The 20,258-nt window shown below is 37.2% G+C and overlaps 2 protein-coding genes across 2 annotated transcripts; both read left to right on the top strand.

Moving 5' to 3' along the window:
* LOC103966914 lies at positions 1 to 11,054 on the top strand. Its single transcript, XM_018652298.2, is given in 5 exon segments — positions 1 to 148; positions 5,579 to 8,353; positions 8,356 to 8,852; positions 8,854 to 9,516; positions 10,438 to 11,054. Coding segments are annotated over 3 exon segments (3,858 nt in total). The 5' UTR covers positions 1 to 148; positions 5,579 to 5,616; the 3' UTR covers positions 9,478 to 9,516; positions 10,438 to 11,054.
* A 481-nt stretch (positions 11,055 to 11,535) lies between these two features.
* On the top strand, positions 11,536 to 19,172 carry LOC103966893 (CCR4-NOT transcription complex subunit 11). Its single transcript, XM_009380116.3, has 12 exons — positions 11,536 to 11,755; positions 12,103 to 12,213; positions 13,200 to 13,295; positions 14,833 to 14,886; positions 15,057 to 15,202; positions 15,281 to 15,431; positions 15,511 to 15,648; positions 16,922 to 16,993; positions 17,079 to 17,152; positions 17,316 to 17,457; positions 18,676 to 18,754; positions 18,941 to 19,172. The coding sequence occupies exons 1-12, from the start codon at positions 11,606 to 11,608 to the stop codon at positions 19,036 to 19,038; spliced, it is 1,311 nt and encodes a 436-aa protein (XP_009378391.2). The 5' UTR covers positions 11,536 to 11,605; the 3' UTR covers positions 19,039 to 19,172.
* The last annotated feature ends 1,086 nt before the right edge of the window (positions 19,173 to 20,258 follow it).

Raw genomic sequence — 20,258 nt, forward strand, 5'->3', positions numbered from 1 at the left:
CTTGGTTCAAGTTTTAAAAGCGGGCGGATCACTCAGAATAAGATGAAACGAATCGGTTACTTGTTGGTCCTCCCGTATTTTCCGTCGATATATGAGTTTTCCATTCGAGTGGGACGCTCCGAAACTGTTCATGGTGGAATATATTCAGGTAATTTTCTCTGGATTATGATTATGTTTTCCACTGCTTGTTTCAACTGCAACTGCAACTGCAACTGTAACTCCATTTGTTTGTTGGGCTGTAAATTAGATTAGGTTCTATGAATTTCAGTATTGGATCCCGAAAATGTACTGGAAAATGTTACTAGATTATCGAATGTATGAATGTTAGGTTGTTTGGAGAGGCTGTATAGTATCTTATCCTACTTTCCATGTTTTCTGGGGTCAGTTTTTTTATGAAGAAAATGGGATTTTTAAGTTGATATGGTGTAGATATGGTTGACTTGGCGCAAAGTCGAGCATATCTAGGATTCATACAGCCGATCTCACTTGGTGGGATAAGGCTTTGTTGTAGTTGGTGGTTTTCACTTTTGTACTAGGGTTTAGAAGAGTGGAGGAAGAATTGTGATTGGTGAGAGAGATGTAGGAGAAATGTACAAGGAAAAGCACACAAATGAAAACTCAAAACCACAAAACCAAAAATTTATTATAAGTTACTTTTTATGTTCCGTCGGGCAGTCCAAACTGGTTAGACCTGGGTTTTATGCAAGAGCATAAAATCATTGCCAACCTTAAACTTTTAATAAAACTTTAAGGTGTTTCTAGTTGAAGCACTTATAACAAGACGGGTATGATTTAATATGTTTTATTTAGAAGGCAAATGGTGGATTGATGTGGTGGTGGATAGGGTCTCCCTCTCAAACCATTCCGCTCGCCAAAGTGTAGTTTAGGGTAGTTATATTGCTTGTACTTTGAAAATGATGTTTTATATAGAAGCAGTTCCAAATGACAGTTAGATTTTTAAACTCCACCGTATTTTTTTAAATATTCCAATGTGTTATATTTCGAATATATCCCATTATCGTTTTTTAGTTATTTTATTGGGATGGAAAACATGAAAGGTGAGATGAGGAAAACCATTAGACGGTAATACTAGTGGCGGCCATTTTTTGTATTATGTAAGTAGGTCCTCAAAAAAGTATTATATAAGCAGATTTACTCCTCCATAATAATAGATAGAAAAGAAATTCCCATAGAAAAAGAAAAAAGAACATGACTATCGAGCAAGCCTGGTGTGAGTGACACCTTGTTCACTTCCCTCTTTACTTGAAAATCCTTCCTTCTTTTTAACGTGGTTCATGGATGGACTACAAAGTACAAAACCATTTGCTTTGCATTTGTCATTACCTCTCTCTAATCTGTTGTCCAAACATTATTGCAGTGTACACATTTCCAAATCTCCATGTCGACCTCGAAACACAATCAATTTACAAATCATACCATCTTGGTTTCATTTTTCAACTATTAAGAGCGGCGGACACTTAGAAGTACAAAAAGAAAGGCATCACGTGTTTGTTGGTCCTCCCGTATTCCCGTTGATAAATATATGAATTTTCCATTTCAATCAGACGATTCGAAACTGTTCACACTTGAAGATACTCAGGTAAATTTGGTCTGATTTGTGATTATGTTTTCATTTGCTTGTTTTAACTGCAACTGCATTTGCTTACTGAGTTGTTAATTGGATTCGGTTCTTTGAATTTCCGTTTCTGTTTCTATACCGGAGAAAGTACTGGAAACCGTTACTAGATTATCCTATGTATGAATGTTAGGTTGTTTGGAGAGGTTCCATTATATCTTATTCTGCTTTCCATGTTTTCTGGGGTTAGTTATTATGACAGAAAATGGGGTTCTGAAGTTGATATTTCGTTGTGTGCTTAAATTGAAGGCGTATTTGATGACCATTTTGTTTCTAGTTTGTGGTTTTCATTTTTGTACTAGAGAAACCAAAAACGGTCTCTCACCGTCCTTCCTCCACTCTTCTCTAGCTCATCAAATGGGTCCTTATTATATACTAGTTTTTATATCGTCCTTTCTAAGATTATTTTTTGTCGGGTAAAAAGATTGGATTTTTAAGTAGTTATTTGGGATCTGAGAATAAAAAAAGCATACGAACCTTTTTCCGATTGCATTTTTATTTTTTGGATCAAATGGTCAAGCAGTCCAAACAGAATAGAATTTTCTGTTTTATGCAGAAGCATTAAATCACTGGCCAACCTGAGAAGCAGTAGTTTATATAGGAATTCGTTCTTGAATTCTTTCTTGTGGGATGTGATGAAGCTGTTTCATATCGACACCCTAACCCCCAAGCCTTTCATTTACAATGTGTACAATAAGCTAAAAGGTAGACATATAGGAAAGAATCTATGGGAAGCAACCATCACATGTAATCACCACCTGCTTTCATCAATAGATTGGGAACCACCACCAACTCCAAGTTGCGAATAAAAGATTTGCTTATAGATGAATCTTATTGGTACTCAAAATTCATGGAAAAGGTCCTTCTCGTCCTAATTACATTGCAAGATCCCCCAACTGTTTACATGGCTAGACCAACAAATGTGAAACCCTATTTATTTTTGAAGTATATGACGGGGCAAATACATTTTTCGTGCTTAAATTTGTAGAATTGAGAATTTTATTCAGGAATTTCTCTACCGAGTCTCCACATTCTTCTCATGTAACTTATTATTTTGGTTCTGAAGTTTTTTTATTTTCTATTTGTTTATGTTACTCGTAATCACCTATAAAGATTATTGGTTTTGGGTAAAGAGAGGTGCGCACAGGATTTCCCATTAGAATTAGAAAATCAGTTTTTTCTCAGTAATCCAAGTCCTAATCAGTTTAGGATTAGGAATTAAATTATCTTTTCTTATTCTATTAGGATTTTGGAATCCTATTCTGGTAAGGCATATAACCCACGACGTATGCACTATAAATAGGCTTGTTGGGAGTCCTTTTATTAACAAGAACATCATATAAAACAGCAAGGACACACAAGGATATGGAGCCAAGAGTGGTAGAGAGACCTAGAGCAAAGTTTCAGGGATTAGCAGAGGGATTTGAACAAGTTCTTCTAGTCAATTCTTTTTTCTCCATGGTCTAGTGATTCTCCCAAGAGATCACAGGAGGACGTAGGCAAAGTTAGCCGAACCTCACAATATTTTTGCATTCGTTAATTATTCAGCATATTCACATATCAACATCCCAACTGTTTGCATAACACCAGAGTCTATTGAAAAACAAGATCAGCTAGGGGGTTTAAAAACTACACTGATTAGACCCATCGTCTGTTCTTCCCTGAAAACTGCTTGCCATTCTTTTCATCTTTAATCTTGTTACTCCAAGAGTGTTCAGATTTGGTCCAACCAAACATAGTTAATCTGTCATCGAATCAGAATTCTTACTAAGCACCTTCAATCTGTCCAACTCATCTACCGCTCCAATAGTTGTGGATTCTTTTAGTCTTTGTTTGCATCACAGAGACCAAACTTTATATCTTGGGCATTACATCTGCACAGGTCATAATCCATCTACCGCTGATTAAGAGCTTACTTGGTTAATTGTACATAGTGTTTCTATTGGTCTGGTTTCACAGTTCCCTTGTCCTTAAACTGGCTCTTCACTTTTGCTGATAGGTAATTCTCACCTCTTTACTATCTTTTGCGGTCAGTTTTTCTATAACCACTACATTTCTTTAATTACATTGATTTTGATTCTTTAACTTTTAGTTGCTGCCAGATTGGTTCAATAGCATTCTATCTATCTGTCTTTTACAATTTCAGGGACCATGTTGTTTTGAGTATAAAGATAGAATCTATTAGATTCGTTCCATTTTTAAATCTATAAGGGAGAATTTAAGCAGAGTACTCTTTTATTTTGGTACTGAGACTTTTATATTTTGGGTTCCCACCTAAATTATCTCTACGTGTAACTAGCTATTTCTGGAGTAAAAAAAAAAAATCATGGGTGTTGTGTTTCAAACAATTTACACCTTATATACATACATACATACATATATATATATATATATATTAAACTACATGCATTTCTTGGTTGTTTCAACTGCAATTGCATTTGTTTGTTGGGCTGAAAATTAGATTCGGTTCTTTGAATTTCGGTTTCTATTTCGGTATTGGAACCCGAAAAACTGCTGGAAAGTGACCTAGATTATCGAATGTATGAATGTTTTGTTGTTTGGAGAGGCTCTATTGTATCTTATTTTGCTGTCCATGTTTTCTGGGGTTAGATTTTTTGTGAAGAAAATGGGATTCTTAAGTTGATATGGTGTAGTTATGGTTGACTTGGTGCAAAACCGAGCACATCTAGATTCATACAGCCAACCTCACGTGGCGGGATAAGGCTTCGTTGTTGTTGTTGTTTTTCACTTTTGTACTAGGGTTTAGAAGAGTGGAGGAAGAATTGTGATTGGTGAGAGAGATGTAGGAGAAATGTACAAGGAAAAGCACATAAAAGAAACTAAAAACCACAAAACCAAAAATTATTATAAGTTACTTTTTATGTTTGGTCGAGCAGTCCAAACTGGTTAGACCTGGGTTTTATGCAAGAGCATAAAATCATTGCCATAAAAACTTTTAATAAAACTTGAAGGTGTTTCTAGTTAAAGCACTTATAACAAAGATGGATATGATATAATATGTTTTATATAGAAGGCAAATGGTGGATTGATGTGGTGGTAGATAGGGTCTTCCTCTCAAACCATTTCGCTCGCCTTAGCGCAGTTTAGAGTAGTTATTTTTCTTGTACTATGAAAATGATGTTTTATATAGAAGCAGTTCCAAATGACAGTTAGATTTTTAAACTCCACCGTATTTATTTAATATTCCAATGAATTAATATTTCGAGTATATACCCCATTGTTGTTTTATTGGGATGGAAAACATGAAAGGTGAGATGAGGAAAACCATTAGATGGTAATACTAGTGGTGGCCATTTTTAGGAAAACCATTAGATTCGATTACGAGATAGAGGTTCCGGGCTGAAGGGGTAGAAGAAGACCTAGGAAGACTTTGGAAGAGACTCTAAGAAAAGACTTGGAGTACTTGGATCTACCAGAAGACGTGGCACAAAACCGTTCGCAATGGCATTCTAGGATTCATACAGCCAACCCCACTTAGTGGGAAAAGGCTTTGTTGTTGTTGTACTCTTTTATTTTGGTACTGAGACTCCTTTATATTTTGGTTCCCACCTAAACTATCTCTACGTATAACTAGCTATTTGTGGAGTAAAAAAAATCATTGGTGTTGTGTTTCAAGCAATTTACACCATTTATACATCACACTACATGCATTTCTTGAGTTGAATGCAATGTTGCATGCTCAAATAATCTTACTTATTTCTAAAATTTATTATATTCTAGTGTACTAGAACTTCATATTCTAAATTCTGGATACTTTATCTACATCACATGGTGTAATGCATTATACTGAGTGCATATTTTACACTAGCGAGGCAAGTTATATTTGAGTGATAATTGTGTGTACTTGAGATTTTGTAGATAATTACTTTCTTTATTGGACCATTGCGACCGATTCTGTTTTTCTTGATTACTGTGGTTTAGGTTTTTGAGCATTTCATTAGAGTGGTTTCGGAGTTGGAATGGGGATCGTAGAGACATTGCAATATTTGGAATCATCTAGAAGAATTGCTTCAGTTAATGATAGTCATTCTGAGGGAAGATTAGTAGGTATGCCCATGGCTAATGGGGAGTGCTCTATCCGTACCCAGTCACCTAAGTTAAAGAGGCGCAAAATCTCCGCTGTTCGTGATTTTCCCCCGGGGTGTGGACGATTTGGTCAGTTAAGCAATTTGGGACCTGATAAGGAGGCCGCTTCTGTGGGTACTTTATTGACTGCACTGACAGAAAGTTTGGTTAGTGGGGGTAAAAATGGTGATGGACGTGGTGCTGAAAATCTGATGCCCTCAACTGGTCAGGTAGATGATACTGTTTTGATTAGTGGTAACGTTGTTAGTACTGGGGAGACAGTTGAATCTTTAACAGCCTTAGAGCATGAAATATATGATTCGTTGAAGATCCAACATCAGCTTGGTGCTGCTGCTCCAGAGGAGGAGATAGTTGCTGTTCTGCCTGATAGAAATATTTGTTCACCACCTGACAGATCCATCTCTATTTCTAAAGGCAATCTTCTGGAGAAGACTGCAGTTAAAAAATATCCTCCTCGAAGAAAAATATCAGCTGTTCGTGACTTACCTCCTCTGTGTGGAAGAAATGCTTCCCTGGAAGCGAGGAAATTTGGTCAAGAAAAATCGCTTATGGATGGTGAACCATCATCATTGAACACAGTGAAGACTAATGTGAAGCAAACATGTGAGGATATCCATGATGAAGAGTTTCACAAGAGTGAATATGTAGAGAATGTATTAGAAATAAGTGGATCCGAGGTTCAACCAAATTGCAATGGGCATGTTGTACAAGAAATGGAGAGAGAAGATGAATATAAAGTAAATTCGAAGATGAACGTGGTTTTGGAAGGTACAAGAAAAACATGCATTGAACCTTCTCAAAAAAGTAACGGATGTCTATGCACGAAGGACGTTGAGCATTCAGAGGAGAAAGTGGAGGACGAGACGGAGGTATACCAAGCGGAGAAAAGTACGAGTGAAAAATGTCTGGAAGTATCTTATTATAATAACCAATTGCACGAAGAAGATTTTGTATGTTCGGAACCTACATCGAATAGTGAGATTGTGTTGGGTTTGATGGCTGCGTCAAATTGTCCATGGAGGAAGGGAAAAGGTGTTTTTAAGCGTAAATCAGAAGGCGGTATGAGTGAAAGAAAACCTTCTCAACAAAGCAATGGATGCCAAGGCATGGGGGATATTGGAATTTCAGAGGAGACAGTGGGGACGGAGATGGTGGTATACCAAGCGAATAAAAGTCCGGGTAAAAAATGTATAGATGTATCTTATTGTCATAAGCAATTGCACAAAGAAGTTCTTGGAATTTCAGAACGTACTATGGATAGGGTGGTTGTGCTGGGTTTGATGGCTGCGTCAAACTGTCCATGGAGGAAGGGAAAAGAGGTCTCCATGCGTAAACCAGAAGATGGTGCAAGTGAAAGTAAACCTTCTCAAGAAAGCAATGGATGCCAAGGCACAGGGGGTGTTGGACATTCAGAGGAGAAAGTGGGGAAGGAGATGGTGGTATACCAAGTGAAGAAAAGTCCAGGTGAAAAATGTATAGATGTATCTTATTATCATAACCAATTGTACAAAGAAGTTCTTGGAATTTCAGAATGTACTATGGATAGGGTGGTTGTGCTGGGTTTGATGGCTGCGTCAAGCTGCCCATGGAGGAAGGGAAAAGAGGTCTCCATGCGTAAACTAGAAGATGGTGCAAGTGAAAGTAAACCTTCTCAAGAAAGCAATGGATGCCAAGGCATGGGGGCTGTTGGACATTCAGTGGAGAAAGTGGGGAAGGAGATGGTGGTATACCAAGCGAAGGAGACCCTGGGTGAAACATGTTTGGAAATATCTTATTATAATAATCAATTGCACAAAGAAGATTTCGAAAGTTCGGAACTTACTTCAGATACAGTGGTTGTGCTGGGTTTGATGGCTGCATCTAATTGTCCGTGGAGGAAGGGAAAAAGGGTCTCCAAGCACAAAGCAAAAGGTGGTACAAGTGAAAGTGAACAAAACACACTTGATTTGAAATGCCAACTAGAAGGACCCAATACTGTGTTGACAAAAGTTGACTCAGACATTGGAAGAAAGTCTGTAAAGAAGATTTTTCGTAAAGCACGAAAGAGTGCTTATCAAGGTACAAGTCTGTTCTGGGATGAGGAGTATTCTCTCGAGCATGACCCAGAGGATCTTCATGTGACTCCAAGATCATGTTATTCAGATGTATCCCCTCATCTGTTTAGTCCTAGTAGTACAACTAGTAAAAATCATGAGAACAACGCAATTGTCAACCGACACATGGTGAAGGAGACATTGCGTCTGTTCCAGGCTCTTTGTAGGAAGCTCTTGCGGGAGGAAGAAGGTAAGTCAAAGGAAGGAGGAATTTCTCGCCAAAAAATTGATTATTCAGCTTTAAAGATCCTCAAGGATAAAGGAAAATATGTAAATATGGGCAAACACATTGGAGCTGTCCCGGGAATTGAAGTTGGTGATGAGTTTCATAACCGAGTGGAACTTACTATTGTTGGCCTTCATCGGCTGCCTCAGGGTGGTATAGATTATGTGAATCATTGTGGCAAGATCCTTGCAACTAGTATCATTGCATCTGGTGGCTATGCTGATGATTTGAATGATTCAAATTCCTTGATTTATACAGGCCAAGGAGGAAATGTGATGAAGACTTATAAGGAACCGAAGATCAGAAGCTTGAACGGGGAAATCTTGCTTTGGAGAATAGTCTGCATGAAAAGAATCCTGTTAGAGTGATTCGTGGTTCTGAATCCTCAGATGGAAAGAGTAAGACATATGTATATGATGGACTATATTTGGTAAAGAAACGTTGGCAGGAATTGGGGTCTCATGGTAAGCTTGTTTTCAAGTTTCAACTGGACAAAATTCGAGACCAAGAGCTTGCTCGGAAAGAAGTGAAGAAGTCCAAAATAATTCAAGTTCAGGAAGGTCTCTGCATTGACGATATTTCGCTAGGGAAAGAGTCAATTCCTATTTCTGCTGTGAATACCATAGATGATGAGAAACCTCCAGCATTTGTATACATAACTAGCATGCTATATCCTGATTGGTGCCGTCCAATTCCTCTCAAGGGTTGCAGCTGTATTGTTGAATGCTCAGATTCTGAGAAATGTTCTTGTGCAGTTCAGAACGGAGGTGAGATCCCGTATAACTTTGACTGGTGCTATTGTTGAAGTAAAGCCCCTTGTGTATGAGTGTGGTCCTTCTTGCAAGTGCCCTCCGTCTTGTTATAATAGAGTTAGTCAGCATGGTATCAAATTTCAGCTTCAAATTTTTAAAACAGAATCAAGGGGTTGGGGATTGAGATCACTAAATTACATTCCTTCGGGAAGTTTTATATGTGAGTATATGGGAGAGCTTCTTGAAGAGGAGAAAGCTGAAGAAAGAATTGGTTATGATGAGTATCTGTTTGATATTGGGAATAACTACAATGACAATAATCTTTGGGATGAACTTTCAACCCTCATGCCCAATGCGCTGTCAAGTTCTTTTGAAGTTGTGTACGATGGTAAATTCACCATTGATGCAGCAAAGTATGGAAATGTGGGAAGATTTATTAACCATAGTTGTTCCCCTAATCTTTATGCCCAAGATGTTCTTTACGATCACAATGACAATAGAATTCCTCATATTATGTTCTTTGCCGCTGAAGACATTCCCCCGATGAAAGAGTTGACTTACCATTACAATTATACGATAGATTCGGTTTATGATTCCAATGGCAATATAAAGAAGAAGAGTTGCTATTGTGGTTCGCCGGACTGTACTGGCAGGCTGTACTGAGGCAGACTTGAGAGGAGAATTTTGGGTTACTCGAAAAAGGTGATTTCTTGCTCACATGTTTTTACATTCTTCTTAGATTCCTACCTTCTCTTTTGTATACGTCTACTTGCACATGTATGCAAATGTAATTTCATGTCTATGTGTTTATGGTTACTCAAAAGAGGTGATTTCTTAATTCCATGTTTATTTTTATATTCTTCGTCGATTCCTGCCTTCCATTTTGTATGCAGCTACTCACACATGCATCTAAATGTAATTCTGTGTGTACGTGTTTCGTGTGTGCATTTGTGCGGCCTGTGGGTCTTGCCCTTCAAACTGAACATACAACTAAATTAATAGTTTGTTTTTCTTTCTTTTTTTTTTACCTAAAGAACTAGTCATTTGTATCATGTGATCATATATTATTATTGCACTTATTAATAATTCTGCATCATCTCTGAACATAGTACAATCATATGTGCCTTATCTAGTGGCAAGCCAAATACATTTCACCATCATCTTTGTAGCATGGCGCTACAAATGGTTGAATCTAGGATTCAGTTCCTACTGAACAACATAGTTGTATCATCAGTCCAAGGTTGCATATGTTGCATTCCTGTCGCTTGTACAATAAAACAAAACAAAATGGAGGATTCGTCTTCAAAATAATAGGGTCACTGTGACCTGCTTCTGTTATGCTTTGAAGAAGACGTAAATCAGTAGTATAGTAGTTCGAAACCAAGGACATTTGGTGCTGACAAGTGCAAAGAAAAAAAAGGATTGATTCTGTAAACCGCATGGGAAAGTTATATTTTTGTTAAATTGTTGTGTGACAATGCAGCTTTTGTTCTATTTGTTTCAGATGGTTATAATCTGGTATATGAGAGTTTGCTAATACTCAATGTGCATTTTTGTTTCATTTTTTACTAGTTAACGTCGTGCACTCTAATTTCTAACAGAGCATGTATGATTAACTTGCAGGTTAAAGTGTTGGTAAGTTGCTGGGTGAATATTGAAACATCTGCGGACGAGGAGCTTGCATTGACAACAGTATTTTTTCAAGGGCCAAGGGCTCATGGCATGGTGCAAGATTTACATTTCAAACAATTTTGATCCGAAAAACGAAAGGGCAAGAGAGAAGTCGGAAGGATGGGCATTCGGAGGCGGATTTGAATAGCTTGTGGTTCGCTTCATGGACCTAGTAATCACACGTACAGGTCTTGAGTCTTGAGTTCAATAAAGCTGGTTATTGTGCTTTGGATTGAAGCTGGTGACGCTGACGTTGGCTGTCAATAGATAGATGGTAGGACTCTCTCTTGTGAGTTCGCTGCCGCATACGGCGGCCTCACCCCCAAGAATTAGTCCTTCAGGAGACGTGTGTACTCTCAGTATCCCGAAAATCCAATTAATTAGTCCTTTGTTGCTGATGCTATCGCTAGTGTGGGATTATCGATTTCTGATAGCGTATTTAGGATAGAGCTATTCTTATCGTTGCTTCAAATGCTTTATTATTCGACTGTACTGGAAATGATTGTACTAAGCGTTTCGTAGCCAGGGAAGCATAAATGCAATGTTTGGATACTGGTGATTGGGTTCCATATTACGTTCCCATAATTCAGGTAGGAACACAAACTTGTGAAACCAAGAAACTAGTACTTTCGTTCTGATCTAGTATTTGAAATTGTAAACCAGCATAAACTGAATTGAAATCGGCGTAAACCAAATCGTATGAGTTTAATAATAAATTTAAATGGAATCGCACTGAATCAAACAATTAATATTTTTTCTATTCCGATTTGGATTTGAGGTGGAGACGGGCTGAATTACATCGTGCCCATCCCGAGATAAGAGTCAAAGGTTTTGGAGGAGAACATAACCATACAAGGAAAATAAATCGGGTCGGATGATCGGGATTCCAATCCATATCATAATTTAACAGATTGAATATAGGACAATCCGACCCATATTCGACCCGTTTACAGGCCCAGATTGAACAGATTCAGTCCGCAGATTGAGAATAAAAGATTTTCTTTCTTTCTTCTTCCATCTACATGAAAAATAAAATTAAATAAAAAAGAAATAGGAAAAAAGAGTTTTCTTCTTCTTCGTTTCTAGTGTGTCTGCGAGGGTGTTGGTGAAAAGCTAGGAGATGAAGCTGGGCTTTGAAGAATCGAAGGTGGTGTTTGGACTGCTGAGAGCAGAGCAGCGCCCGATCGAAGAGATCGTCTCTGAGTTCAACTCCATTTTCTCTCATGGCCGCCAATTCACTCCCTGCTTCTCTCTCTCCATTCTTTTACAGGTCTCTCTCTCTCTCTCTCTCTCTCTCTCTCTCTCTGTATCTTTGGTGCCTGCTTTAGGACAAACATTGAGACGTGCCCAATTTCATTTCTTTACAAAATTAGAGGAAAACCCTAAATCCCTTACCGTCAGGGCTGTGTTAGGGTTTATGTGCAATTGGACTTGGGTATCAATTATTGTTTTTTATTTTTAATAATTTGCATGTATGATTATGGATACCCAAGAGTGGAGACATTGATTGGATATCAACTGAATTTGTGTTTATGGTTTTATGTGTTAAAGATGTTGGCTTTTGTGTGGCATAATTTTTGTGATGTGGGATTCTAACAAGTTTGGTGCTATTCCCAGGACAAGAAGATGCTGAGCTCCACTCAGCGTTTGATTGCCTTCGCTATTCTTCAGCAGGCCTACTCATCACAGAAACCTTCTGCAAATCCGTTCGTTGATTTACTTATAAACGTAAGCATTGCGCTTTTTTCATTCAAGAATTGGTAATTCATTAGTCTTGGTTGCTTTGGTGTTCACAAAGGATGATTGGTATCTGATTGAGATCAGTTTCTTGGTCTATTTGCTATTTAGGTTGCAACATGTTGCAACCAAGATACGTAAAGTTGTAAGGAACCGCACTTTTTCTCCGGAAAGGTTCTTTTGAATCATTTACCATGATATCAACCTCATCGTAATCTTGAACTTTATCACAACTAAGATATGAAACATGTCCAGAATTTACCTTAATGTATGCTATCTGCCTCATCATTTAAGACTCAGTCAAATTTTAAATTAGGAACTAAGCTGATTGTTGTTTCCTTTTGTTTTTCCCCAATGTGTACAACAGTTTTTAATCTGTGTAATAGATCTAATGCTGATCTCTCACCTTTTTGATACTTGAATCACTTGAATTGTTGGGTTTATCGTATTCTTATAAATTAAATCACTCAACAAAAAAGAAATACTCTAATGATATATGTAAAAAAAAAGGACTCAACTCAACTTAGACACTGGCAAGAACTGAATAAAATGGTTTGAAGGCCATAATTTCTAGATTTTTAGGTTTGATCTGATCACCTACATGGCCATTTAGTTCAATTTGGGGCAGATGACGCCTACAAGCAGTTTCAGATTTCTATTGAAGAAATTACCAGATCACAGTAAACATAGAGAATGTAAGCATGGAAGTATGAAAACTTTGATGAGCTTGTGGTTTCAAATAATTTATCAATATTTTTCTTTATGGTTCTTCTACTTATGATTCTTTTACCAATTTGAAGCAATAGTTAAGCGACAGACCATTCTTTGAAATGACAGGAGGTTGAATCCATGCTTAACAGCTTATTTGGCACTTAAGTTGCTTTCTTGATACTATAGTACAATAACATCATAATCTGCTTTCTTATTAAAGAAACTTCATCATTTGTTAATGTGAGCTTTTTATAATTGGGTTGCAGGCTGCATGTGATGTCGAAGCCGAAAAGTATGAGAGGGCACTTGTTCTGCAGCTATTACAGCTGTTTGGCTCTGTTGGCTCTAGTGAGAGCAAAGAGGTTCTCCATTATTTTTTACCCTTTTGATTTGTTAAGCTGAATTACGTTGTTGATATAGTTCTACAAACTTTTGTTTTTATGTTTGTACCTGTTACACAGAACCGCAAACCAACGTGAATTTTTGAGTTTTCTTCTTTTCCCCTAGGAATGTTGCTAAATTACCATTACAAATTTACAAAGAATCTGACTAAGACTATGCCTGTTGGCCCAGGTCAAAGCATAAGGCCTTTTTGGTCCGAAGATATTGCAGATGGCATACAATGTTCAATAAAAAAAGATAAAGAAGTCAGGGTGGGAATCTATTGTGTATGTTTCAGTGTATTAAAAGCGTGAGCTGTGGGCGAGGCGTCCGAGGGATAGCCCGTCCTAGGTGTGAGGCGAAGCCTCACGGGACCTAAATTTTTTAATACAGATATAACAATGCACGCAGACAGCACACACATCCATTATATTAAAGGGAGTTTTAACGAAAAGCCCATGGTACTGTTCACTTTAACGAAAAACCACATTTTTACACTAAAAAGTCAATCCTGGTACTATTCACTTTACCCTTTATTTTGTCCTGATCATTAAAACTCAAAGTTTTCAAGCCCTTTTCATTAGTTTTCCTTATATTAAAAATAAAAATCAGAAAAAAAGTCAGAGAGACAATAATGCTAGGAAGAGGTATGAGGCAGTTAAAACCCTACCCGAAATTTGGGTTTGGGAGTTAAAAAAAAAAAAAAAAAAAAAAGCCTTGGGGCGCGCCTTCTGCCGCCTAGGCGGCTCTGGCGAAGCCTTACGCCCACTCCCTCAAAACAGAGGCGGCAACCCTCAAGCCCAGCCTCAGAGGGCGCTTAGGCGCGCCCTGAGGCCTTTTAAAACATTGGTATATATTAAGAGTCGATGCATTTGGATCTTAGAAAAACCTTTTAAGTTTTTTTAAGTCCTAATTTTACTGAGTCTTTTATTATTTTAAGGAAGCTTTCTAGTATATTTTGGAGTCACTGAGTTCTATTTGAAGCATATAAATAAGGCTATCTCTTGTAAAGCAAATCAAAATTTGGATGTCTGAAATTGAAGTTTTATCTTGCAGCTGTTGGCTCATCAAGTTTTGATAAAAAAACTCATCTTGTGTTGTTCCTATGTAGGTTATTGTTGTAAGATTATTTTCTCTCGTAGATTCTTCTCTCAAAATTACAAATTTTGTTAGATAGAGAACCTGAATTTCCTATATCCTACTAAGCATTCATACCAACTTTGCATTTTCTCAATAATTCCATCAGGAAAGAAAAACCCCATCAGGACACTTTGAGTTCTTGTTTATTATCTGCTCAAGTTTGTCATCCTTAGTTGCTTTTATATGCGGGATTGGTTGTTTTATTAGTTGTTGGCTTTGATATATTCGTAGGACATTTAAATGAAATGTAACTATTAGATTACCAAAGTGAACTGTAACCAGCGGCTTTGTTACTTTATTTTGTTACCGCCTCATCATCTTCTCTTGAATGCTTTTCTTGAAGATTATGTTTATCTGAAGGAGAATTGTCTGTTTCAGATTCTTAAAAAGTCTGCTGCAGAGTACATCAAAAGCTTTGATCCTTCAGTACATGTAAGTTATGTGACCTATGTATATTTTACTATTAAAAACACTCTCAAAGTTGGTAATCTTTCAAGTCTACACAGGATCCACACTGCATTCAAGGATTTTGTTTAACAGTGTTGAGAAACATTCTTAGTCTATGGCTATAATAGATATTTTTCAATTGTCCTCAATGTCAGGCATTTCCGCAACATGAACAGTTGCAGCAGCAGTATGCTGATAAAGTCCATCCAGAACGATTTATTTCTCCATTCAAGGATGCTTCTATCAGAAGTGTGGTTGCAGACCCTGATGTTCCTCGTGGTTGTGATGTTAACTCATTAGAGTATGACCCTGAACAATAGATAGTTTTTTTGTGTGTCTTCTTTGCCTTCTCCATATGACATTAAGCATCATGGTCTAGGTTTGATATACAAACTGGAGCAAAACCTAAAATTGGATCTGGAGATAGAGACGAGGCAGTGCTTGGCTTGCTATCCAATTTAACGCTGGAAGGGTTAGGTCCTCACTGGAACAGGCCTATTCCACCTAGGCTCCCAGTTCAGAATGACGAAGTAAGACATAAGGGTATATTTATTGATTATTTATAGGGCTTACTTGTTTACTTGATTTCACTTGTCAAACATGTTTCAGCTAGTGTGGCTTAACCCCGTGGACAATCATGAACTTTTATGGGATGATCGAATGTGTATTGATACTAGCAGAGGGGCAGCTGTCAGGGACTTGATTGCAAAAGCTTTAAAAGGACCACTTGCGCCTGCACAACAAGAGGTGCCGACATGTATATACTTTATACCCTTCATATATTTGATGTATCTTAAGCAATATGATATTAAAAATGCATTTATACTTCTGTGTATCAGTCCTATGTTGATTGAATGAATCTTTTCATATCATTTAGTCAAGTCATATGCTATGCGTCTAGCATTTGATTGATGTGGGTTCTAGGATTTAGTGTATGAACCATTGTCGGGTTGGTCTTTTCATGGTTCTGGTACATGCATGAATCAAATAGTATAATATAACGAGAATGGGGCTGTACTTTGCACTAGAAAGCAAAGAGAGAAAGAAGGAAGGGGGGGGGGGTGGGGAATAATACCGATGAACCATCTCTGCCCATTCCGAGCCCATCCTAGTTGGTTTGGAATGCTGAGGTACCTTATTTTCAATGGAAATAACCTTTTTATTGAGGCAAGGTTGAATTGGGTACTCTGGCTTCTTGTGTTTCATTATTTGTTGAGAAGTATTATGTTGGTGGAAAAAGGGTAAAAGCTCTGTGGAATTATTGTGTTATAGCTATTCTTTTATGGAATTGGTTGGGAAGAAATGTAAAGTTTTCAATGGAGGACGAGGTGGTTTTTTCATTATGGGAGAGACTACCTTTTCGGCTTCATTCTTGTCCACTGATGCAACTTTGCATTGGTTTTAGAATGGGAGAGGGAATATTCTGGAGGACCTGAAAAAGATTTAAGTACAGGAAGACTCTTAAGCAATACTGAGATTGGGCATCACAAATCCCAAACTTATTAAGTAGGGAGGGTTGGAATATGGGTCGCCCAATCCAGCCATGTAATGATTTTTTTATAGGATTTTGGCGAGGCTAGAAGTCATAGTGATGCCTGGCCTCAGAACAAAGTGCTGAAACTTGAAAGTAGGCCCTTCCTGTTTGGACCCCAAGGTTTATATGTATAGATCAACTAGAGCTGAATTAGTGTTAGGATTATGGACTTTTGGAGTCAATTATAAATGATACCTTGAAGCATCTTTGAATTTAGCCTTGTTTCTAAATGTAGTGTTATCTGGGGAAATTTATGTGGCTGGGGTATAGTCCAGTTTGTAGTGGCACTTGGACATGTCTGCTAAAGTGGCCCTATGGTCTCATTCTCCGTCCCCCAAATAATATAATTGATAAAATAAATTATTAACGATAGAGGGTTCTTGATGGCTTCATTTTAACCAAGAAATTCATGTTATTTGATTTTATACCTTACGTCAATCATTTTGAAGGAACAAATGACCTAATGCTTTGCCTTTCTCTGTCCAGAAAGTCTTGTTGGAGCTGGAAAATGACCCGAAACTTGTATATCACTGTGGGCTGACACCAAGAAAGCTACCGGTAAGTGTTGTCACATAAATCTCAGTCAACAACATTAGTATGATTTAATCTAATACCTGTATAATTCCTCAATTATTGTTTTCAGGAATTGGTGGAAAATAATCCCCTTATTGCAGTTGAAGTCCTCGCCAAGCTCATAAAACTCCCTGAAATTGCAGAGTATGTCTTCACTTTCTCTGATTACTTTGTGTGTCTAATTCTACAGAGAATACGAGATTATTTTTTATTCCTGTTCCTATTTTCTTTTGTAAACTTTTAAGCCTGTTAACTTCCTCATTTTCAAGGTTTTTATGCTTTGTAAAAATTTTGTTTGTGGCCACAGATACTTTACAGTGCTTGTCAATATGGACATGAGTCTGCACTCCATGGAAGTGGTGAATAGGCTTACTACAGCAGTTGGACTTCCTTCCGAGTTCATACACTTGTACATAGCGAATTGTATATCATCTTGTGAGAACATCAAGGTACTTGCTCACACCTTGCCTCTGGACTGAGGTTATAAGTATTCTAAGATTCAAAGGCACAGTTCAAGTCTTGATGCAAACAGTTGAATTGTAATGAGTTTCAGATAGTTTTTTCCTTTAATGGTTCCATGCTATAATAATAATTGGGAGATGAGTAAAAGTGGTAGATTTTTGTTAGGAGAAGAAATTTTGAATAGGCTGGCTAGATTTGTTAAGGATGTGCATGGTGGTAGGTTATTAGGAGGTTTTCCCACTCTGGTTCAGTGGCTTCTTTTGGTGAGTCAGTGCAGTGGCCTTAGGGTTTAGGGTTTAGGAAGAAGATTCGTGTGCGTGATGCATTCTTCAATGCCAACCATTCCATGTCAGCAAATGCCATCTAATTGGATAAAGGTTTGTCAATGGAAGGAACAGAGTATAAACACAAGGATGATGCTTAGGATGGGTTGAGGCGTTCTGAAGTTGAAGGATGCGAATGAGGAGACTAAATTTGAGTGATAATAAGATTTTCTTTCTGTCTTGTTTAAGTGTTCACGCATCTATGTTTTTTTATTTGATCATGCAATACATTTCTTACCTAGTGCATTGCTTCAAATACATATGTTTAGGAGCGATAATGTTTATTTTATGATGAGGTTTAGAAGCTATGTAGTGAAATATTTAAGGCTAGGGTTTAATTAAAAAAATAATATAAGAGCCTGCTTGAACATGGGAAATTTGTTGCTCTTTCTTTAAAATCCTGCTTCCCCCTATTCTCCGTTCAAGACGTTCAAATGAGGGATTATCTATTCAAGGTTCTTTTAGGGCCCTGCGTTTTTTGGAAAGTTATGCAAAAGAACATGCTAGTGTTTGCTGATTGAACTGAGTAATATAGGTTGGTTAGGGTTCCTTAGTTGAAGGCGGGAAGGGACATGTGCATTCTCTTTTATTCTTCAATTACACTGGCTTTTATTGTAGTGTAAACTATTGCTTGTTAAAGTCGTCGTGGTTTTATTTGGTTTTCCCAAACCCTCCCATAAAGTAAAGCTGTGAAGTTGTCAAATTGTGTGTGTAGCATTATGCATACTTCACGAGCTCAAAATGAGCTGTCTGTTTTGATTATAATTCTTTCTTCCTCCCTCACTCGCTGTCAGAAGGTATTAGATGATAGTTTTTTTTTTTGTTGGTACCAAACTCTTATTTTGTAAGTTCCTTAAGCAGTTTTGAATATTTTACTCTCAGGATAAATACATGCAGAACAGACTTGTGAGACTTGTTTGCGTGTTTCTTCAGAGCCTTATCCGAAGCAAAATTATCAATGGTCAGTGTCACTCTCTACTTGCAATTCAATGTTATATGGTCATTTGATTTTGTTTGAACTCGCATGCTTGATGTAGAAACAGTCAATCAATGGGATGCTAACTACATTTGTTGTATGAACAATTGAAGTAACAGTTTTTAATCACAACGTTACGTCGCTTACTTTTATTGATGGCTGTCTTTACAGTTAAGGATCTTTTCATCGAAGTCCAAGCTTTTTGCATAGAGTTCTCGCGGATTAGGGAAGCAGCGGCACTGTTTAGGCTCCTAAAGTCCTTGGAATGATTACGTTGTTTATTTCTTCGCAAGATTGTTACTCTTGTATGATGAGCAATTATTTTTTTCTGTAAGTTTGGCCTATTTTTCTCTCAGCTTGTAGATTGATTTTAGAGGTCATTTAATGAAATTTTCTTTTCTTCTCGTGTGTCATTAAAACAGTGTAATGTTATAGCTTTTGTTTCAATTAACACACTCAAAATTAGAGATTGTTTCAATTTTGTAAGTCTTAAGTAAATTTTTGTCCTGCATGTTGGGCAGCAATGACTTGGTAATCAAAGGCATTAACATGGGGGAAAAATAAAAATTATAGCTTTTGCAGATGACAGTATGTATTGTTAATTTTGGGAAATGATAATCGCTTGTCCTTTCTCTCCTTACACATATCCATGTTTAATTTAGTCAGCTTATTTTGTTTGGTTTATTTAATCTGATTGTCAAAAATGAAGAGAGGGGGGGGGGGGGTGTGTGTGTAGGAGAAAACAATAACTTACATGACACGGGGTTTATTGTCACGGGGTCTTGTGTCAATGAAATAAAAAGATGGACAAAAACTCACATTCTTCAATTTATTGACATGGGACACTATCGCGGCGATGAGCCTGTGGCATGTGTGTCATTCTCGAAAACTATGAGTAATATCATGTGTATCATGAAATTTCTCTTACTAATATTCAATTCCATGCTTTTTCCCTTCATTTACCCTTTTTCCTTTTAACATAACTAAGGGTGCGAACTAGATTTTCGTATCGGGAAATTTATCTTCCTAATATTAATAGGTTTTGATTACGAATTATACCTTCCATTGCAGTTTTTAATCATTTAGATTCAAAATTTAGTCCCTAATTTTATAAATGATAATTTTTAAATGTCATTAGTACTACGGTCATGTATTTTTTTTTTCTTTGTGAATAAAAGATCTTAGCTCGAATTTTGTAGGTGACGAATTCGAGATCAGTTATTTCCTCACCCTTGTGTAAAATATCATTTGTACTAAGAATAAATTAAAAATTCTAATTATAAGCCCAATCGTGCGTATTTAGGATTTTCAAATAATGGGAATATCACCCAAAAAAAACTTTATTGGGCCATTTTGTCGAAGCACCTAGTAGGCATCTGCCAATTCCTGTCAACATATGCTGAAAGTTTATGCCAATTTATGTCGACAACTACTATTATTTGTAGAGACTTGTCGAGAGTGGATACATGATATTGTAGAGTGATGTTGA

Source organism: the organism of the source record quoted next, unplaced genomic scaffold, assembly GCF_019419815.1.
Source record: "Pyrus x bretschneideri cultivar Hongxiangsu unplaced genomic scaffold, Pyrus_bretschneideri_v1 Contig14, whole genome shotgun sequence".
Lineage (NCBI taxonomy): Eukaryota > Viridiplantae > Streptophyta > Magnoliopsida > Rosales > Rosaceae > Pyrus > Pyrus x bretschneideri.